This window comes from Glycine soja, chromosome 18 (genome assembly GCF_004193775.1).
Source record: "Glycine soja cultivar W05 chromosome 18, ASM419377v2, whole genome shotgun sequence".
Lineage (NCBI taxonomy): Eukaryota > Viridiplantae > Streptophyta > Magnoliopsida > Fabales > Fabaceae > Glycine > Glycine soja.
In genome coordinates this window covers 1,918,462-1,942,406 of record NC_041019.1, presented here as the reverse complement: position 1 = coordinate 1,942,406, position 23,945 = coordinate 1,918,462, and the positions used below count along the sequence as shown (strand labels likewise).

The 23,945-nt window shown below is 32.4% G+C and overlaps 2 protein-coding genes across 3 annotated transcripts; both read right to left on the bottom strand.

Annotated features, from left to right (window-relative positions):
* Window positions 1-7,606: 7,606 nt before the first annotated feature.
* On the bottom strand, window positions 7,607-8,547 carry LOC114394974 (LOB domain-containing protein 21-like). The gene has a single exon (XM_028356658.1). It carries the CDS (start codon window positions 8,461-8,463, stop codon window positions 7,924-7,926), a length of 540 nt encoding a protein of 179 aa, XP_028212459.1. The 5' UTR covers window positions 8,464-8,547; the 3' UTR covers window positions 7,607-7,923.
* A 5,382-nt stretch (window positions 8,548-13,929) lies between these two features.
* On the bottom strand, window positions 13,930-22,486 carry LOC114395914 (UTP--glucose-1-phosphate uridylyltransferase 3, chloroplastic-like). 2 transcript variants are annotated; one of them, XM_028357787.1, is made up of 17 exons: window positions 21,665-22,485; window positions 20,820-21,000; window positions 20,580-20,729; window positions 20,289-20,450; window positions 20,031-20,203; window positions 19,866-19,932; window positions 19,258-19,424; window positions 18,458-18,616; window positions 17,440-17,531; window positions 17,244-17,338; window positions 16,774-16,851; window positions 16,540-16,635; window positions 15,993-16,067; window positions 15,809-15,900; window positions 15,499-15,661; window positions 14,535-14,595; window positions 13,930-14,356 (listed from the first exon to the last, which is right to left on the bottom strand). In XM_028357787.1, the coding sequence occupies exons 1-17, from the start codon at window positions 22,312-22,314 to the stop codon at window positions 14,244-14,246; spliced, it is 2,574 nt and encodes an 857-aa protein (XP_028213588.1). In that variant the 5' UTR covers window positions 22,315-22,485; the 3' UTR covers window positions 13,930-14,243. The 2 variants fall into 2 exon arrangements, with proteins under 2 accessions (XP_028213588.1, XP_028213589.1); XM_028357788.1 differs by having other exon boundaries at window positions 13,949-14,356; window positions 20,031-20,190; window positions 20,318-20,450; window positions 21,665-22,486.
* Between the last annotated feature and the right edge of the window lie 1,459 nt (window positions 22,487-23,945).

The following is a 23,945-nucleotide window of genomic DNA, read 5'->3' as shown; positions in this document are numbered from 1 at the left end:
TTTGATCTTCTTAACTTCATCTCTTTTAATAATTCTTTTAGAGTGTTATTTGAACCCCAAAACTTTTCCTACCTTACACTGTAGTGCCATCACCTCACCCTAATTTTTCTATAACCAAAAAAGAAGCCTAAAATGTTCCTATAAAAAATGAATAAAATAAACAATGTTAAACATATTTTCTCCAAGCTTAAAACTCACATTATCCTCTGCACTAATAGAAAAAAAAGATTGTTAAGCATTACAATTGTTTTTGTATATATAGTTTTTTGTTCCAATCTTTTGTACCGCTTTCTATATTTTCTCGATCACTCTCTGTTTACCCGATCCCCTGACCATTTTGTTGTTAGCCTTTCATGGGAAAGAAACAAAAAAGGAGACTTATACTGAACCTGCATACGAATAATAACCACTGCAAAACGACATATTAATTTATTGTCTTGTGTTTCTGTCTGGTTATATAAATCAGAATCATTTTCAAAGTACTAATGCGTGGATGCAAACATATGAAACAAATATCAAAGCGTGATTAAGGTGTGGGTCTGGTTTTTTGGTGGCATGGGTGTGGCGTGAAGCTTCACGCTTGAGTTGGACGAGGACAAGGTAAGTATGATTTTCCTCTTTTATTTCCTAATAATAATAATTATTATTATTATTTTCGTTGTTTTCTTTTTGGTCAATAAGAAAAGAAAAATTTCAAGGACTATTTCTTTTTCTTCTTCTTTTGGTTAGTTTTTATGAGAATGTCAAGGTAGGCTTGGCTATGACTGAGTGTAACTTTACAACACGGATAAGGGCCCATTGGAAGCCTAAGTTCAATGAAATTTAGGCTAACTTACCTATCGCCCAAAAAAATGATAACGACACAGAAAATAAAAAGGGGTCATGCAACTGATTTGGGAGAGACGTTGCTATTAGTGGCACATATGGCAGTGACTCGAAAAACAACTAAACCAGTGAACCAAAAACAAAAATTATACCAAAACATGGTAAGGCCCACAATATCCACTACCGGTTCTGGCACGGTTCCTTCTCTCATGAGTCATAATATCACTTATCACCTTTTTCTTTTATTTAGAGAGTGATCTAACAAGAGAACCAATTAGGCTTGACCTTCCGTGTGACCATACTCAAACTTCTCGAATCATTTTTTAGCAATTACGGAAACAAATTTTAACAATCTCAAAATCTATTAGTTATAATTGTTCGTTGTTTTTCTTAAAATAAACTTAAAGTTTCTCTAAGAAAATGCTATCGTAGGTTATCGTAGGTTACAGTTAAGTAATTTCCTTGCTCTCAAAGAATCATTTATCTTGGGTTACTCACCATTCTCTGAACAATGTATAAAGCAACAGCACATGACCTGCAAATGAATCAGGTTCATGGGTCGTTCAGAGATATTTTGAAAAACTATATTACTCATTTAATTCAACTGTAGCCGATTTCGTTCTCTTTACTGAGATTCAAACACAAAACCATGTATTCCCACACATGGCAGAAATCATTGAAAATTAAACCATTGTGGCACCTAATACTTTTTAATTATAACGCAGTGGGTGAAAACAAAACGTGGGATATATCGAAAAAGGATGATATTTTTTTAAGGTACTATTTTTTCTCTTAACAAATCACATTTAGTGATGCCATGGTACGTCTTAGAACATTTATATATATAATAGTTTTATTGTGAGATATCTATTTATCACGTTGAAGAATTTTCATCTTTTTTTATGTTATAAATTATGTTTATTTATATTTTTAAATCATTTTTACACAATTTTGCCAGGATTTCTTTTTCTTAACGATATTCTTCTACAGAGAGAAGCCCTTATGCGGTTCTATATATATAGCGCGTTTTCATTAAACGATATGTAATAGGCGCTCTATAGTAGCAATTTTGGTGTAGTGAATCAAAATATCTGAACTCACTATAGTTTTGGAAACTTTTGTTTCTTCACTATCACGTACGTATAACTAATTTAGGATTCAATGTAAAAAGTATTTTTTTTTTATATGCAGTATCTAGTGTCCCCAAAACGTAAATGAAATTTTTTTATATGCAGTATCTAGTATTTGGAAACTTTTTTTTATATGCAGTATCTTTATTTGTCATAAAACATTATTTATAATTATTGGAGGATAATGGTGATAGGTGAAAATTTATAGACACATGTTGTGCATATGTAAGAGATAAATATCGAATAAATTTTTATCAATAAATTATAAGAAATCATATAAGTAAGTTCATGTGTGAGACTCACTTATGTGATTATTCATGTCTATTGAATAAATCGGTGTTTATTTTCTTTGAATTTTCTAACAACTCTTTCCTAAAAAAAATAACTATAAATATTTTACAAATCCAATATTGCACTCATAACTTTTTTCTAATTATACCTTATTTATACTTTTCTTGTTCTAGATTATAAGAAGTTTAAGATTTTAACACTAATATTAAAGAATGCAATTAATTTTTTGAATTTTAAAACAAAACATCAAGTAATTTCATAATATACCTTTTATCACTCTAATAACTTATTTACTCTTCTTGTACACTGCTTCTATTAAATATCGAATAATAATAGTCTTAAAAAAAGTAGTTAATGTAATATTGAATTTTCATTATTATCCAAATTGGACACCAATATCTAAGCCAATAGTTAACCACCAATCAATGAAAATATCTACTAACATAGTTCGTGACTCTCCACAATTCAAATATTGATGACTACTGATGATTCCAACAATATAATTGAAAGTTAGAATTAAGTCTAAAAGTATATCAATTAATAATTTCTTGCATACCCCTTATACAACTATAGTTTGGAAACAGTGGAAGTAATAAGATTGATGTATTTTATTGGGCAAAACTTAAATGCAATATCACAGGTATATTATCTTATTAAAATTAGAATTTCACTTCAATAATATATTTGTAATTTTCTCACATCAATCCACACGGCATGATCATGTATCATTCTATCTCATCTCATTTCATTTGATATTACAATTGAGATATTACACATTTAATATACCTTACCATCCAACTTTCCAAGATATAACATCACTCTCTAATTTTTGTACCACAAATTAGTAGAATCAAGAAAGTTAAAAAAGTATGACTTCATTGATAGATTGAATTATCTTGTTTTGAAACTTCTAGTATTTACAACAACTAAAAAGAGAGCCTTTACAGCAATAAAAATTGTCATGACAAACCTACAAATGAAATGAACGATTAATTTCTTGCAAATAGCTTAGTTTTTAACATTGAAAAGGATATTACTAATCTCTTTAGTACAAAGTCAATATTAATAATTAAAGGTGACTCCTTGAGGCATGTTGAACTCAAATTTTTCTAACGACTATCGTTCGTAACTTTTTCTTTCCTTTTAAACTTTACATTTTGTATAAGTGAAAGGCAATGTGAACCGTTTTATTATTGGTTAAATTTAATATATCAATTTTGAAAATATATTTTATTTACTCTTTACATTTGTCCTCTTTACAAAAATTAAGTTAGCTTTGGTATTGTTTAAGATGTTTTGTAATTAATTAATAATTAAAAAAATTTACACTAAAAAACATGAAAAGTGAATTCATATATATAACTGTTTCCAGTTATTTTAAAAAGAATTAGATACTAAAGTATCTTGTAAGCACTTTTTGAGTCTTTAAAACCTATGTTGATTTAATTCAAATAAACTCTCGAAATTCAACTCACCTAATAACAACCTGAGTTCATATAGTTACTATGAGAATCCAAATGACTTCTTTATTTGGGTTCAAACAAAATGTGTATTCCCATTTTAGTTTCCAAAAAGAGCCCAAGCCCAGTACACCCGGTTAACTGTGTGATGGATGACACACTCACATCATTCGGGCTTTTCCTTCTTAATCTGTCGGGTATTGTTTTGCGCAACCAGTATAAGATACACAATTCCAATATTGTCCTTTTGTAAAGTTGATATGGATTGTCATCATCCATATGTGATTTTTACGTTATTAACACAACGCTCTAACCAATTAAGCTAATAAATCAATTATATTATAAAATAATTAATGTCATTATATATAAAACTAAAATTTCTAATGTATATTTAATATATATATATATATATATATATATATAAATTTACATAATAAATTTTGTGACTATTAATTTAGATCTAATAATTAATTTGTTTACATATATAAAGTTTAAATAAAAATCATAGGTTTCATAAAAATTTATATATGTAAACAAATTAATTAATAGATCAAAATTAATTTTTACAAAATTTGTTATGTAAATTTACATGTGCATTAAATATACATTAAAATTTTTAATGTTATATATATTGACATTAATTATTTTATAATATAATTGACCTAACGTCATGCTAATGAGCCATTATGAATTACGGATTGTCAATTCGTAATGGGAATCCGATAATATTGGAATTGTCCATCTTGTATGGACTATACCGGCAATTTGTTGGGTGCCCAATGCAATACCCTAATCTGTCCAGAAATATTAGACAAAAACCAATGCCACAATTACAATGTTACCCTTATCGCATAGCCACAAAAACGGCCACTTTCTTGGCGCGTGTTTCTTTTACGCGCCACAGCATAAACGACATCGACTGTAGAGTCGTTTCTGCCGAAACACTTCCAGTAAATGTGAAGTATTTCTTCTTCTTCTTCTTGAATGAAATTTAAAATAATTGAGAGCATTGGCAGATATGAAAAGTTTGACGATATTTCACTTCATACGCTCTAGTTTGTGGAAGGGCTTTTATTCTTCTAAGCATACTCAAATGCTGTGCACTTGCAATTTGTAGAGTTACCTTCAAGCTCTTGAGAAGAGATTTGCTATTTTTTTTATGGCCAATTAATTGCATTGAGTATTCGAATTGCACAGTTTTATTTTGTGTATGAATTTTAGAAGTGATGGAATTTGCCACGTTAATCTTGGTATTGACTTGTTAGGTTCTTTTATGATGTAGTACTTGTTTGGCTTTATACTCATGTCAATCAAATCTGAGTTTACTCAGCTACTCAGTTGATTTCTTCATGAAATTTGATTTCAGAGGAAGTTGTCTTGGTAAGGTGAATATAGTTGTAGTGCGTGTTTAATTAGGTTAGCTTTTTAATTTTTGTTTTTTTAAAACAATTTATCATTAAAAGCTTATTGAGAGAGTTTTTGAACAACAAAGGGGTTTTGATTATTATGTATGGTTGGATGGAAGAAAGTGAGAGAAGAGACAAATATTACTAAATTGAATAGAATAATATAGAAAAGGAAAGAAAAAATTTTGATTTTGATTATAAGGGTCAACTTTTTTCTCTTTTTACTTTTTCTTTATTTAAATTGTTATTTATATTTTATTTTCTTTCTTCTCTTTCAAACATACCATTAGCCTATTTGATTATTTTTTTCCCTTGCAAAATAAGCAATTATTTCTCAAAAAAACAATTTCAACCAAACATGTTATAGTTTTTCGTGCCAAAGAGAAAGGGGGAAGGTTGGTGATCATGCTCCTACTTTTTTATGCGTTTACCTGCTTTGTTTAGTAATGACATGATACCTGAGATAGAATATGCATATGGCAGAGCCCCGTATCATATATTCTGTATTTAATATTTGGTGGCAATGTGGAAATCTTAGGTTGGTTACCTTTGGAATGCTACTGCATATTGATGCAGCATTATATTTACTGTACAATGTCATGTCAACACTATTTTTACTACAGACCCATGTACAATATAACGGCGCAGTACATTAGTTATATGTTTTTTGCTGAGCAAGCCAGTATATAATGGTGGTATCCATGATGTCAGGGTCCTGCATGATTTGCTGCCTTTATTCTTTTTCTTTTTGGGATTTGGTGTTCCTTCAAACGAAGGGGAAAAAAATCACTGTTTGAGAGTTTCATCTTTTCTGTTGAACGTTCTCTTTTATCAATTTTTTGACTGTGTTCTCCACTTTGGACTAGACCTTATTATCATATTATGTCATATCAGAGCTCAAGTTAATGATGCCTCACATTGGCATTGACTCGTGTACCTTGTCCCTCAACATTTATAATCATGTACGAACCAATGGTTTATATGGCAAGCTTTGAGTTCAACCACGAGTTTGTGTAACATATGTTCCAGTTTCAATTGTTCTGCATAATGATTCAGATCTATCATCAATATTCCTCTTATAATAAATTGCTAAAAGTTTATCTACTGTTCAATTTCTTTCTCATGTGCTTTTGTTGAAATAGGGAAAAAAAGTCATAATCTGAGATCTGATGGATGAACTTTACCAGTGGCAGAAGCACGATGTGGTTTACTAATTGTGAAGGACATATTTGGATCTGACTCTCAAATGATTCATCTTCCCAGACAGTTTGATCATATAGATAGATTTGTTTCAAATTCGTAGATCTTGAAACTATTGTGCATGTACAAGATATCCATATCGTTCTTCTGTTCTTGCAGTAATGTTGGCACTCTTTATCATTAGGTGAAACTGTGAGACCTACTAAATAGAGTGGAACATTTACAGTCACATCATTTAGTAACACTTAAACATAAATTTCACTTAATAATAATAATAATAAATGTTAAAGAATGTGTGGCTTAGATTCCTTGATTGTATATTCACAAGAAACAAGTTTTTGAGAATTCACATGAAAAACAACAAGGGCACATGTTATGCTCTTTGCAAGACCGAGAGTTGATGTTAGGAGCATGGTGTGTGTTCATGTATTGGGGCATTATCAGATATGTACTCAGAAATTGTCAACCAAACATATAAGTGATGTGATATCAATTAATGAGGCCAATGCAAAATTGGCTTGCGGTGCGTTTGGAAGTATATGGTGCAACTCATGGGGGGTGTAAGTGTAACAGATAATTCATGTAGTTTGAATGGTAAGTATTTTCTTTAGGGTCATATCCTGTTTCTATCAGAAATGTACATCCCCCAAAGAAGCTAAAAACTTTCGGTCTTGGCGTTACTCTTTGGATTCCCATTATGATAAAGCTCAAGGGCCACTTGTGGGGTTGGTTACCTGAAGGGAAAATCATAATGGGTGCTCCATGTTGCATTAAAACAGTACGGTTGGACCCACAGTACTGTGCAACAATCGTTCAAAGATAAGCAAGAATCAATTGCTAGTGTTGCTTTCTTAATTTGTGCTGCTTGAATGGTTTGTGTCTCTCTCGTTCCTGTAGGTAATGGCAATCAATGCTATGGCTGCTCTGGTCTCTATCACCAAACCGTTCAAGACTAGATCAAGGTGATCTGAATTCACACTTTATTTTTATCGGTAGGAATAGAAGACAGTGTCAGGGATTTATATACAATAATTCAGATATCCTATTCAATCAATTGAACTAGACTTTTTTAACGAATTCACACTTAAAGAGACTTTTTTTTTTATATAAAAAAATTATTTCTATGCCTCTCAAAGCCTGGATAATCGTGTCTTTACTATAACCAAACCAAACAAAAGTTGTCTGAGATAACCGGAATTCATAGAAAAGAGATTGATCATTGATCATCAGAGCATGAACTTCGGAGCTAAAATTTATGGTCACTTTGCAAAGTTATAGGCAGGCAGGCAAGAGAAAGCAGCAACAACCGAAATAATCCTATTGCTAAGTTTGCTATTACAAAAGTGAAACTAAAAAAAGGCCAAGATACCCATCATTTTCCACCAGTTCCTAGCTGCTATAGCAGCGTAGGAACCGTGAAATTCAACAATCAACAACAACACAAAACAATAATACATTCATGTTGAGAGAGAGTTTTCAATTCAGACCTATTGATTCTCCTGGAGTTCTTATTATTCATTAGCTCATATGACATATTGTAGCTGCTCTTGATTGATAACAATTACATTCAAAAGGGGACCATAAACATGCATACATCATAATTCATAACATTCAAAATATATATGGGATTTGATTGAAATCATCCACCGTTTCATGTCGGCCTAATAATTGAGACGAAGAACTGTGGCAAAAGATATCATTGAAATCACTTGAAGAAGTGCAAAAGTCAGGGAATGGGGGAAGGCTAACATTGGCATGCAAGATATCAGGAGAAGGGATAGTAGTAGTAGCAGCAGCAGCAGCAGCGTGACAACGCGCAAGACGATCCTTTGCAATTGCCAGATCATGTTGAAGCTCCACCATCTTCCTTTGCAACAGAGCTATGGCACCAATGCATCCATAAACCGGGTCTCTCAGCCTTGCCTCAGCCTCATAAGCCAGAGAATTCACCGTGTCCTCTCTCTGCTCTTCTGGCACTTCAATCAGAATCTTGCTCACATTGCTGGCTCCAAACACCTTGTGCACCTTTGCAAACTTCTTGCACTCATCAGACCTAAAGTAAGGTGCAAAAATACAATTTGGTATGCATCTTCTCTTCAATAGCTTGCAAGCTGCACATGAAGAGCTTGAACGGGGCTCATAACCCTTCATGGCTCTCACTTACCTACACTTCACTTCCTATGTTGCTCTCTATACTCTATCCTCTATCCTTTGCTCTCATAAATATGTGGTCCTTTGTGTGCCTATATTTCTATTCCCTCCATTAGAATTTTAGCAATTAAAAATTTATTTTGAAAAGTGTTATTTTGTTTTAAAAAATAAAATTGTGTGTATATATATAAACAGCATTAATATCTCTTTCCCAGTGGTCTATTTTGTGAGCAATTACGTGTCATCACCTATTAGCTCAGCTGGATTGATCATCGTGCCAGTAACAAGAAGGTAGCAGCAGGTTTGGGACCTGCATGGGCCAGTGCTGTCTTCTAACTTCATTTTCTATTTGCTTTTTTACAAAAAATTCATTTGCAATTTTTGGTTTTTCTGGGAAGTATTGATATTGAATTTTTATTATATATATCATTCATTCAAACTGGGAGTGCAAAAGTAGGTCCAAATAATTGATTCATTCGGACAATGGGTGCGATGTGTTGGTAGTTTTCAAGTCAGACATGATAGTTCATGAATAAAGACGGGATATTTTGATTGATTGAGGGAAAGAAAATATTCTATTTCGATAAAAAAAAAAGTTATATATATTAAAAATTATCCTTTTGGCAGAGAGAGGTAAACTAAAGAGGTATGGCCACAAGAAGGAAACTGATGGGATCAAAATTAGTACTTTTGAAATGAAACTAGTTTGACAGTATAGCATGAGTGGAGCCAAAAATCATTAAATCAAGAAGTTGTTGTGTGCATTGTTTTGTGCTCTCTATCATAACATGTTTTAGTTTTTTCAGTTTGTTATTTCTTTCCATTTTCTAGTTCATTTCTAACACATGAGTGGGAAATTTATGGTGAAAAATATGGAAACAAAATAAGTGGCTTGCCAAATTTAACCACATCAAAAACATCTATGAGGCGTGTAAAGTACTAAATAAGATGAGTCACCCCTTTTCATTTATCAAAGAAGAAAAACTAAATAGGATGTGGGTCTGGCGGTTATCTGTTTTCTCTGATGCTGATTATTATTTTTGTTTCCTTAACTCTAATGAACTTCTTTTTCTTCTTCTTTTGTTAAGTGTCAATTCAACTTACTATCACGGGAGCACATCCATTTGTTAAACCTTTTTATTTTTGTTGTTAAAGCTAAACGTTTCAAATGACCCGTTATAATCCATTTCCGTACTCCAACTTTCATGCTCCCTCAAAAATGAAAAAGTTATATTCGGGTTGTCTTATTTAATAATAATAATCAATTATTAATCCAAAAAAGTTACTTACACAAATAAAGTGATATAACCTTATCCTTCCCCTCCTAAAAAATGTGAGATATATGGTGTAAAAGGAAAACAAAATGAAAAAAGAAATGGTGAGGATTTTGTTTGTATGAAGTGTGTGTAAGAAGTGACATATCATATCATTATTAAATATTAATACACTTGGATCGTGGGCATTATATATAAAAAGAATAATTTTAAAACTTTCCATCTATCATTTTCTGCTCTGGAACAATTGTTTTTAGCATATGATAGCAAGGTCAGGTGCTCACAAGTTACAATTTCCATTTTTGGCAAACCAGACAAACCTGGCTTTAAACCAAGATTAAATAATTTATAGGCTCAAAGGTTTATGTTTAAAAGTGAAAATTAAAAAAGTTCTTTTAATTAATATGCCAAGCAATGATGATATACTACAAATTGACATTTTATCTTTTGCCGGTTACCTCTCACCAAAATATTTGCTTGAAATGTGAAGAATGGATAATATTTTAAGAATAAACATAAAATGACCCTCTATCTTGTGGCATATTGCAAACCACCGTTGGTTGGAAACGTAGACATCTGTGATTAAAGAATTTACATGAATAATGTGCAAAAATGACAGTACAACAATTAAAAATTTAGAATAAGTTATTGTTACTTTTTACAGTGCAAATGTGATTTTTCGGGTGAAAACTAAAAGGATAAAAAGTTCCTGGATTTTTATTTTTTATCAGACACGCAATGAAACCCTTTGTTGGATTATACATAAAAAACAAAACAAGCGAGTGAGAGAATTCTGAAAATTGAATTTAAGGTTAAAATGAGAGAAAAGAAATTTTTGAATTTTAGTTTTAAAATTGTACAGTATTTTTTTTCATTTTATTCTTTACATTAAACAAAAAAAAAATACATCAATTTATGTGTTTTTTTCTTTATTTATTTTTTCTCCTACCGGGAGAAAAGAAGACAATGAAGCTAACTTTTAAAATTGTATTTGGATTGAGAATAGTCATTATAAAAAGGGGGGACAAATGAGTAAATGTCACTTCAAACGCATGGTGGAAGATTGAAAAGGGTATCAAAGAAGATAATGCAGCCTCCAACTCTACATTGGAAAGAGTCCACTTGTTTAATTCAACTGCCTAGTTCGTTTTATTTTATTTTATTATTTTTTCCACTATAACAAATTGCGGGGGAAATTGCCGAAAGGAAAAGAAAGACAAAGAAAAGTGAAGAAAAAATACGATGATTCTTTTAAAAGAAAAAAAATGAAAAGAAAGAATATTAAATAATTTTCTTGTTTAATCACGTAGAAAACAAAATAAATATAAGTAAAATGATATAAATATTCTTGATTAAAAATAAGGAAATGTAACAATTAACATTTGAGTAAATATATATTTAGAAGAATATATTTGTATACAGAAGAATTTTTTTATATGTTTTTCCCTCATAATATTTAAAATATAAAATAATATATTACTTTTTACTATTAAATTTGAATTCTATTTATTATTATCTTGAAATTATTATTATTCAAAAAAACTACATTTAATTAATAATTTTGAACTATTGAATGCATGAATCCCTTAGAATGAGATTGTTCTATTTTAACTAAAAAATTTAAATTCGAGTTATAAGATTGTAATAACATTAAAAAGATTCTGACTTGACTTAGACAAAATTATCTTTCATAAAAAATATTAATATTTTATATAAAAAAATAGTAATTTTGGGAGGAAGAAGGAGAGATAAGAACAGAGGATGTAAAAAAGAATGCCGATAGCCCGTAACCCTTTAGAAATAAAACGCATTGATAAACTTTGGAATTTGGATCTCCCCTTTGGAAAGCTTCATAAAATGGTCTGACTAGCCCAACTGCCAATTGACATCTATTTCCACTTACTTAATTGGGCTTTAACAGATTGATCCAAAGAATTCTGTGAACTGGGAACTAAACAAGTTTTCCCCTCTCTTTGGTTATTATTTATTTGTCATTCATATGACAAAACACCATCAGATTAATTCACATGAATTATTCTAGTTTAATCAATTGGTTTCCAATTTTAGTTTTATATACACAACTGTATAATATAACTCAATAAAAAAATTACCATTCATAATAATCCTATTCAACTTAAATAAGAATGCCCATGTCTTTAATTTGATTTAAAATATACCAGCTGGATCATAAGAATCTTCCACGGTTGGTTTAGCTTAACAGGAAGATGCATTTCCATTTACCCCGAATATTAATTAAATTCTTAGAGAAAAAAATACTCTTTTGTCATGACAATGGCCAACCCTGTATAAGAGTGTTCAAAATCGAATTAAATTATTCATAAATCATCAAACTATATAAAACAAAAAACAAAAAAACTGTCAAAACAAAAAATTTAAAAAACTGTATATTTTTTTTATATGATTCAGTTTGTTGTTATAAAAAACAGAATCAAATCCACATATTATATTATATTTTTACTGTAGTAATTAATAATAAGTATTGAATAATTTATTAATTTTTGTTATTTTATAATTAATATATATTTTACTTTTTTATGTTAAAAAAGGATATACTATTTAAAAAAAATATTAAATATCAAATGATACACAAATTTTTATTATGTTACAAAAAGAGTTAGTAATATTATTTTATGTTATTGCCAAATAGAAGTAAAAATAATAATTTTCAACTAAAATATATTAAACAAATTTTAATAAAAAAAAATAAATTCATTTTTAAAATAATTTAACATAATAACTATATAAATTTAGTTTTAGTTGACAATATATTAAAAATATAAAAAATCATCAAATTGAATCAAACTAAATCACACATGATTCTATATTAAAATTGAACCACATAAAACTGTATTTTTATTTTATATTTGATTGGAATAATTTTTTATCTAAAAATGGAATCAAATTATATCACCAACACCCTTAATCTTGTAAAAGACCGTTATGTGGCTTTTGGCATATACAAATATGAAGGGAGCTTCGTGAATTGGAATTAAAATGTTCCACATAAAATCTTCCATGCCAACTCAATTTCTCAAGTACATATATTGTCAAATGCTATCAAGTTGCGCTGAAAATAATAGTCAAAATGAGGAAATAACTATGTCCACGTAAAGAAGTATACCTGAACATAATGTTTGGCGGGGATTGTTAATTGCTATAACATTTTAGTGTAAAAAACTAGCTGGGGAATATTAACAAATCTTGCAGGTTACGAAAATCCTCCAGATGCTGTGAAAATGACAGCAGAATTTCTAGTTGGAAAATTGGCTGACATCCAAAGGAAAGCTGCATATGAATTCCGGGTAATTTAAAACTCCATTTCCAGCTACCTCTATCTCTATATTGATCATACAACTTTTGTGCATATATGGTGTACCATGATGTACGCGACAGAGACGTTAATTAATGGATTAAAGAGGACGCGAGTGCTTAAAGAATTCAACATGTTTTGTTTTTTCATAAACGAAACTCCCCTTTTTTCGCTTTTGATTCCGCTTTCACCTTTGAGAGAATTTACAGATTGAATTGTATCAGCAGCCAGTGTAGTCCGCAAATCAAAATGGACTCCCAAGTTTTAAAACATCTGTTTCACTAGAAAGCTCTAAAAGGGAAAAGGTAAACAAAAAAAAAATATTGTGCTGAAATCTAGAAGAGAAATACGGAATTTAACGGGAAAAATTAACGTAAATCCTGGAAAAAGTGTGATAAACAAAAAGCCATTAAGGTCAAATATTATCTTGATTAACTACTTTTTTAAAACTTTAAATAGTGTTCATTAGTCTTTGGTAAATATTATGAACTTTTTTGCAGGCACTTTTTTGCTAAATAATATTATTTTATTAATATATTAAAATTATGATAAAACATATCGTTTTCCAATATTATTTATTATTTTTGTCACTATTTAGTAATTTGATAATATTCTCACTTTTATGTTATAATAACAAGAAAAAATGTCAGGATTATTTAATAATGAACCCAGTTGTGTAGTATTTCAAGGTACAAATAAAATATTTATTGTGGATAAATTTTTATTAAAAATTAATTTATCAATATTTTATGAAAATAATAATAGCTAGTTCAAAGGAAACACGTATGCTAAAGGGGGACTCTAGGCAGAAACCAGAAAAAGAGACCGGGTGTAATCTGGGCATGTGATAATCTCAAAGGATACAAAAAGAGGTTTGCAATTAACGAAATAGATCCATATTCATTGATTGAATTGATCTCAGTTTAACAATGTTGGTTACATGAGATCATCCCAATAAATAAAAGGGGGGAAAGAATGGAAAAATAGAAGAACACGAGGGAAGTGACACGGATTTTACAAACCTACCAACATATTACAATTAAAACAACCAAAAGTGACAAAGGCTTAACTTCTGTTCAACCTGTCACTTGGTAATCGAAATTATTTAGGTAATGAACCCCAATGCCAGTTGTGAACCATGATTCACGCAGCAGACATTTAAAGTGGTTAGTGGTTTATGATTCTACTAATTCTAGCTGAATGTGAGAACCTTCTATCTTGTAATCCCAGTGCCAGCTTCCACTCTCCATCATATCTTGATCAATTGGATCCAACTTGATTGCTAAACCTGAAACGCAATTATGAACTTAAATCAGTAACACTCTATGACTAGACAGAACAAATATAATTTGACTAAGGATTACAAAACTAACATTCTCAAAATAATCATGATAACAGCACATATTAATTTAGGAAACTAAAGCATAAACAACCAAGCAAAAAGAAATTTCAGAAGTTTAAGAGACCTGGGCTTCCTGGCGTGATTTTCAGTTTGTAGCCATCTGGAACTTCAAACACATGATTTCCCTATATCAGTTAAATAACAGCAAATAAGCTTGTCAGTTATTAGTTTAAAGGTATCAAATATCCACTAGAATTAACGAGAAGAGTTGCTACGATAGTGGAGAGATAATAGGCTTTTTGTATTAGTAAGAAGTTGAAGTACACTGCGATACCACTACTGAAACGAAATGACTATAACGTCATGCTGGAACTAAGAAGAGAATTAGAATCAGAAAGATAGAAACACAGCAAGGGGAATCAGAGGAAGAGCAGAGATATCAGGGAGAAGATTTTCATTCTATATGCCGTGCCTCACTTCTTAACAAAATCCTTATATAGCACATTCGGCCTCTTAATTCGCATGCTTTGCCTGCCTCCCTTAATTTCTGCATCAGCTGACACATGTCCATTCTTTCTAACAAACTTTGGCGCCAATCTCTCTCTCTCTTCCTCGCATGTTACAAGAGTAATTTTATTTTACTTATTTTTTAGGCTGTATAACTGACAGTAATTGATGGCTTTCTTACAAGACTCTGGTTCTTTTCAACATTCATATACAAATGACTACAGGGCCAGTTGGATAGTTAAAAACCAGATACCTAATAAGTTCTAAACTCAAAAGGCATCCTTTATATCAGTGCATACAAAAGGAAGTGTCCCATGACTATAATATTATTTGTAACAGTGTGGTTAGGTATCCATGAAGGAAATAAATCCTACTGTGTCAAGCAATACCAGGCCGTTGTGCCCATCTTACCATGCACATCCACATTCATATCAACTAACCAATTGGTTTGGATCCAACGACAACTCTTTCTTACATAGTATATGAAATCTTTGGCTCAAATCAAATGAGTTGGCAGTATTGTAAGCAAGATTTGCAACTAATTTTTAGAGGGAGAATAAAATCCGAATTTAAACTTTAACCTGTAAGACAACATCAGTAGCCTCAAATTCAGCATTTCCATGCAGTATGATCTGCAGCACCTCAGATCGCTGCACATCGTGTTTCCAGTATATGTTTTCACCGCAAGTCCAATCAATTCCCTTGTTCAATACCTTGACATTTTGCAATTTGCATCTTCCACACCTAGCAAGATAACAAGATAAATGTGTATAAACATTTTTTAATGTTTACAATCTAAAACAATTTTATGCCTGAGGTCTTGGGAGTTGGACGGAAGATCAGGTTGATAAAGGATCACAACAGTTCTTATTAATACAGACAGCACAGTACCTTTGGCCATAATGTAGTATGGATTCACCGTTCTCATTAATCTTCATTGAGCCCATAACATTCTCAGATATTATGATCAGGCTTCCATTGAGCTGGAATAAAGGGGCAAACCACAAATATCAGCCCAATATCTTAGCAACTCCATTCCATATAAGTTAACAAAGTCGATTTGAGCAGGTAGTACCTGAACATTCCTCCAGAAAAACTCTGCAACCTCTATTTGTAACTCGGAGCCCTCTGATATGGAACCACCATAAAACTGATCACAAGAAAGAATGACAATAATTGAAACCTTTTTTCTATAAAAGATGATCAACACAATTCACCCTTGTAAAGCTGTAGAACTGTCATGTTTCAAGCAAATTGCATTGAAGAAAGGATTACGATGAAACAATAGGAAGAAAATTGTGTAAAAAGGTAATATTCGTGTCTTTGTCATGTGTGTTTGAACACTATGGGTGGAGTGGAGACTGGACACAGACAAAAATGATCTATTTAATTAATCAGGTCTAACACAATTTCACTAACAAGAAAAATATATTAAAATGCTAATTTAATAAATAGACCGTGGATACTTTATTTCACCATTTAAGAACCAACAAGTTTAGAACACAGCCATTTACTGATAGAATTCAATCAAACTTCCATAATTTTAAAGATACACAAACAAATGCAAAAATGACAACTATTGATGAATAACTACTGAAAAATAACATGATAAACAGTGCTACTTTTTGCTTAGTGACTTCCCAAAGAGGACCGAGAGCAGGATGCAGAAGGATGAGAAATGGTGGTCCCGAATCAACATAGTTCTCGTTAGCTTCAATCTGCAGGAGAGAGAAAGCGTAACATAAAATAATTGAAAGTACCTAGAATAAGCAAACTAGTATAATATGAAAATGAACCCAACCCAACCACATGAAAACAAATCAATATGCATAAAACACATTAGAATACATATATACCTCAGGAAGTCTTATATCACATTGTGAAAGAAGATCATGAGCATTTCGTAAGATATCTAATAGAGCGCCATCAGGTGTCTGCATATAAATGTAAAACATTTTAGATATTTAAAAGCAAGCATCATTCCAACTCCAAGACATAAATTGTAGGTTTTGTCATGGTAAATGTTTAAGGAACTTAAAAATAATCCTAGTACTTCAAATAACGTCTTATTTGGCTCTTCAACTTTCAACACATTAGTAAGATATTCAGATGATACCAACTGCTAGGTGAAGTGAGCACAATCCATGTATTTAAGGAAATATTAGGAACAAACCTCATAATAAGAAGCTAAAAGGACGAGAAATAACAGTACAAGGATGGTATGGAGCTTGAAATTTAATCAACACGATGGAATATCACATGTAATGTGTTTAGTCACCCCAATCTAGACACAAAATTGATACTTTGCACATGCAGTAAATCAAACCTGATGTAAAGACTTGTCTCCATGTCTTCTTTTTTTCTTAGCAGAGGAGGTAACCCTTCTTCTTTCATTGTATACAATATATGTATCTAGCTTATCTGCTCACAATTAAGTAAGGGTTTTGTTAAACACAACTAAAAGGGAAAGGGAGCATATGGTTTGTCAGATCAAACAAATACATGAATGATGCATGACATACCTTCCACATCATTATAACATCTGGATGAATATGAATTGGAATAATTGTCAGCTATATTTTGCATTGTGCACTCAAGTCTACCACCAGAGACACTAGTGAATCACAATGAAAAAAGGGATGAATAAGTTGTACATACAACAAAAGAATCAGCGATATAGACAGAGTAATAACGTTTCATCACAAGAAAAATTAAGGTTAAATTACTCAATTGGTCCATAAACTATTTGGGAAATTTCAAGTTGGTCCCTAGATCATGTAATATTTTTAATCGAGTCTCGAGGGTTTTAAAAACTGCCATAAATTGTCATTTTCTGGTGGTTTGCATCCATAAAAAACTAACCCCAGGGACATACTTTTTTAGTTCAGGGGCCTAATTATTTTTTTTTTTAGTTTAGGGACAAACTGAGTAATTTAACCAAAAACCAACTTAGAGAATTTAAGACCAATACAGAAAAATTGAAGAAACTGTAAATCTACTCTTACTAACACCAATAAGTAATAATAAATAAGAAAGCAGATAATCACTGTAGAAAGAAAGGATGCATTTTATTTTTAAGCCAGGAAAGGAAACCCATCAATTTCAACTTGTGGTTGTCATTTATTCAAAATAAAAAATTTCTGTTTCTAGATACATGAATATAAATTAGTGTCAGATAAAGAATATAGAATATAAAATGCTTCAGTAGCTACTGCTGTTAAACAATATATCCATTTTGAAATTTTGAAAAAAGTTATTTTGGAGAAAATATAAATTTAATAATACCACTTCAATCAATAAGAAAAATGGCAACCCAATGCACAAGGCTCCCACTAACTAAGGTTTGAGGAAAGTAGATATACACAGCCTTAACCCAGCAAACAGAGAATTTTTTTCCAAGATTTGAACCTGTGAACTTTATTTAGGTCACAAGGCAGCAAGCAACCTTACCGTTGTGCTAAGGTTAATGTTCAATTTACTCTACAAAACACAAGAAAGAAATAAAACTGCATAGATAAAGTTCATAGTGAAAATACATACCTATGACGTCTTCCAAACTGATCTGTGTAAACTATTGGCTTTCTAGTATTTAGCACCATTCCAGGTAAACTAGTTTCACTCTTACTTGATCCAACTAGCTCCGCAGAAGGCAAATCAATATATAAGATGTTTGTATTGGCTGGGAACTCTGTCTGCAAACTTAATTATAAAAATAAAGTTGTTATTTGGGTTATGCATTCCAAATTAGAAAGCCTAAAATATAAACAGAATAAAGATTTCTAATAGAATAAATTGAAACCAACACCATCAAATCAGGTGAGACATAATTTTGAGCAAACAAAAACAAGTCTCTGTTTTCAACAAATAAGATTAGAAGAACACAAAATAAGGTTCCGACTAGGCATTCGTGTTTCTTGCCTCTTGGGAGGTAGGATTAAGTTATTTTAATCCAATTGTTGATTATCTTGACTACATATATGTCTATTTAATTGTTATGATAATCTCTAGAAGAAAAGAAATCTATGATATCAAATGCATTCATATTAAAATGAAATGTATGGTTCTTCTGTGGATACAGGTTTATAAGATGCATGCCATTCTCGATATTGACACAAGTTTGGGGATGTGTTCTCAATCATCAAAGTTATTTGTTTGTAATAGTGTGTCTCACTAGAAGGATACCACTGCTTAAGCATTACAAATAATTTAAAGCTGCATATATCACAGAATCTGGAACCAAATTTGAACATATTAAGTCAGTTTAGATTATGAAAGGTCAAATCAAATTTTATGAGATAGGTGAAATATTGAAATAAATCAAGTCCAGGAAAATCATGTACCCTTTTGGAGCAAGAGGTCCGGTAGTAATTCCAAACTTGTCAAATTCAGTGTATTCAATACAAGACACACCATATTCCCAGTTCCCATCAAGACTTTTCTTCTCCATGAGCACATTAACTCCTTCTGTGGCACCCAAGATCCGCTTACAAGATGCAAATCCCAGTTTCTGTTAAACAGACACAGTTAAGAAAGTGCAATTAACATTCAATTTGTGATTTGACACTGTTTAGTTCAATAAATATTACAGAAAATAGTATCTTTCTTTTTCCTTTAAGTTCTTCAGGCAAGAAAAACTATTAAATAGGGATAATGCTGCATGCAAAGTAGCGAACAGTGCATTTAAAGGATAAACAGATTGACTCTGGTCTGTGGTATCTAGTTTTTTTATTTCCCAGGGTATATTATTCACCAAAGTTGCAAATATCTGTCATTTGTTGATTTACCCAAATCTTTATGCATAAGAAATTTTACAAGACAAAAGGTAAGGAACTACACATGGTAAGACATTATTTACCCATTTATTATGACATGTTTTTATCTTTGTCAACATACAGAGTCCTCAAAAAGAATGACATTATCAATTAAAACAGCCTACACCTACACCTACCTTTCCTTGACGTAAGCCAATCCCAGCTAAGGCTAGGAGGGTTAAATCTGTGGCTGCCACCACATTACTGCAAGGTCACCAGTATCAGTCACCTTGTAAAAGCAAGTTTCTCTACTAGAAAACTAACAAAAGCAAACCCTAGAAATATCAATCATAACAACAGACCTGACTTGGCGCACAGTTGCACCTTTTCTTCCTTGACAGTAAAACCATGTGAAGATGCCTTTGTCATGAGCAAGTTTCCATATGACACCATGACCACCAGGCTTACTCAAGGGACTGAATGGTTTGGTGACCAGCCACTGGCCTTCTTCTGCACCAACAACTGGAACAAGAGGCTACCAATGTACAAATTAGATATTTAGACATTGTTAATATAAGATTACCCCTTCTGAGAAGCCGTGGTATAGATTTATATAAAACCTGTTCAAAAAATTGGAAAGTTGATCGACCTCTTCCAAACCATGAAAGTCTTTCACACAGAGAGGTGACATGTTTGTGGTTGTTCTTTGCGGAACTTGTCATTATTGCAACAGGTGTGATGCATTGTTTCCCATATAACTTGAAGTACAAGAATTCTCTAGCCTTCAAATGTGAAACAGCAGAATTAGATATTTCCACGCCCAGCATAAATGATTAATCTTGTCTCCATTTTATTAAAAAAAATTGGGCATAAGAAGTATGATTGTGTTTGATAGTGGTATATCTATATACCTGAAGATCTCTTATAAGACCTTCCAACAAAGTCCTTCCACAATATGGTAGCATTGCAGCAGGCAGGCATTCACCTGTGTTAGGATCAACCAAACCAAGTCTGTCGGCAGAGCCTCCCAACGGATAAATTTCACCTAGGTCTGGCAAACCCTAGAAGGATAGGATCTTATTATTCCAGGTAGCTATGAATCATCTCGATCTAAATGCAAATTATGAAACAGGTAATGTAATTAAACTAACCTCTATACCCCATAGAGCTGCTTGAGATGCATACTCTGTGTCTTCAGAAAGGTTAAGCCCATTAGGTGCATTAATTCCCAAAATTTGGCATTCTTTCACGTCATGCCTCTGGTGGGCCCAGCTTATATTCTGCATCTCGAACAATTTTTGTACAAGAAGTTCCAGTACTGTTATCTGATACCTGCAGTGTATTTATTAATGTTATTGTTAGCAAACAAACAAGCAGACGCACATTGACTTATTCCAAAACAATAGTCTCTCCTATTAAACCAAGTTTTTGCCAAGCAAAAGCAAAAAAGACTTTATTTTGTTGGGATCAAGGTTTTAGAAAAGGTCTGCAAACAACAATTTCAGCTGCAGCATCAAGTTTTTCCGGGTGTCCACAACCACAATTGTGGTTACATCGGCCTCATTTGTTTGCAATTTCCCACAATATCAAGGAACATGACAAAGCAACGACCTCGATAGATCACACATATTTAAAACCTTGGTTGGGATGACAAGTAATGAGGGCAAGGTGAACCGGTTCGTTTGGATAGAGGGGAAAAAAACTAAACAACCCTAAACCCAATTATTGTTCCCACCTTGTCTCCCGCGCAAACACAAATATTGTTCCCAGAAAACCGGAGAACTAAAAATATTAATCTAATTAAAAAGCACAACAGTTCCGTTCTACAGCTTCACCACGTAACTCACACAAGGTAATATTATTAATATAATTACTTTCTGTTCACTTATTAATATACTAAAGAAGCAAAAAGCAAGGTAAGTTAATTTCATTCCTTTTTCTTTTCCATTTGTTCCTTACTAAGCAAATGGTAAAAGTAGAAAAACGAAGCACTGACCCAACAATTCCTCCAATACAGTCATAGAATCGCTCAATTTCTGCCAAAATCTCTAACAAATTGTTCAACTCCGCAATCTCGTGATCCCCCAAAGCCATCCCAAAACCCGCTCCGCCATTGCCGTTAAAGGAATCCATATTCTCAATCATATCCGCCAGAGTGTAAAGCGCGCTCTTCACTGCACTCGTGGCGACGGAGGATTCCAACGATTCCGTTTCGCCCAAACACAGCACGTGCTCTTGTCCGGCGGCAACCACGCACTTGAGCAGGAACAGTTGGTCGGAGCTCAATTGCAGCGATGCCAAAACCCCAGCGAGGCCGCGGCGGGAACGGAAGAAGCGCTTCACTCTGGAGTCGGCGTCGATCACGCGGAGCTTCTCGTTTAAAGTAGAGCACGCGGAGAGCCTGTCGCGGAGGTCGGCGAGGCGCGCGATTTCGCGGCGGAAGTTGAAGTCGGGAGGCGGCGGCGGCGAGACCTCCAAGGTCTCGGTGGAGATTCGAGACACGTGGCAACATGAGGATTGAGAAGAAGATGGAAGAGAGAGAAATTTGGAGAAAGAGAGAGAGTGGGAATGAAAAAAAGAAGGTTTGGAGCGGAAGGAGAAGACGAAGCGGTTATTATGGGGAAGGAGAGAAGTGGAGTGAAGCATTGTTGTAGTGAATAGAATAAGAATGGATAAAGAAAATAAAAAGATTATGATATTGAAGGAGTGAGTGAGGGATGAGAGGAAGATGCTGGAAGCATATACCAAGAATCAAGGAGCGAATGTTCTCATGTGGACCTCTTTCGTTTCGGATTGCCTACCAGAATTTCACTTTCTTCCATTTTCTCTTACACATGTATTTTACTGCTTGCTTATAATTTAATTCTTATAAGGTTTGAGGTGACTCAAATGGCAAGGCTTATACTTGAACAATAGTGATTTCTCTAACAAGTTGTTATTTCAATGATAATTGGGTACGGCAGAATAAAATGGATTAAGTTAGAAATGATTTCAATATAATAACATAACACACATAAGAATAAGAGGATATTTGACTGTGAGAAATCATGACTTTTGTAAGTGAAGTCATTAACAATAAGATGATGCTTGCATAGGCAGTTATCCACTAGTCAAGACCTTGGTTTAGAGTTGAGATTCTCGTGGTCAAGTCCAAATAACTTAACGACTTTAGAGTATTTTTGGTTTGCAGTTGGAAAGTTTCAAATATTCGTTCAACAAAAAAGTTACACATTTTTATTTCTCATTTTTGTGCATTGAAAAATGTGAATTTCCGTTTGCAATGATACAAACGGATTCTCAAATACACATTTAAGATATTTCAATGTCATCATCATCTTACAGCAAGTGATGCATGTATACGTCAAAATAGTAATATATTGCTTTGGATAGTCATGCTCTTAGAATTTGGCTTGTTTACTTTGAAATTGAAGCCTTGTAGAGATTTGGAGTATTCATCTTTTATACCATTTGATTGGCATGACTTAGCTTCCAATGAGCCCAAACCTTCAAACTCCTCTCCAATTTACCCTTATGACTTCGACAATACAACTTCTACAACAATTCAATCATGATTTGAACTTTAATATTTTAACTACTGTTTAGCCTTTTACAAATTATTGTTTTAAACATATAATCACTTATTGCATCATAGGGTCATTTTACATTATGATCGAACCTTAAAAAGGGCTAAAAAGGGATATAAAGCCCTTACTCAATATTCTTTCACATGAGTCACTGTTGATATTTTCTTTATCTTATTCTTGGGGATTTTCTCGAATTAGTTCAAAACCTCCTTTCTAGCATCATCACCATCCTTTCCATCTTCGTTCTTCAATTGATGAAGAAATCATGATCAAAATCTTAAGGTTTTGTATTATTAATTGATTTGTTCAATTGGTCTCTTAGTATCTAGCCACTAATGCATGAGACATCATCAAAGTATTAAAGATTCTTGCTAATTTTAATTTATTTTGGTAATCTTTCAACGCTTCATCTCTTCAAGTCCCTGCATAGCTGCTTTTGACCTATACTCAATTGAACATTTGACATTGGAATTAGCCGAAATTATAGAGTATGATGATGGCTGTTATGCTAAATGTTTTTCATTCCATGTCATTCAATAATAACTAGTTCATATGAAGTGATCATTAGCATCTCTTAGTTATTTCTGAGGCATGTCGGAAGCCTTTGCTTGTGTTTGATAGAGGGGAGAAGGAGATAAATAAAAAAGAAATAAGGTGAATCTCACACTTTTTATACTTTACCTTAATTCAAAT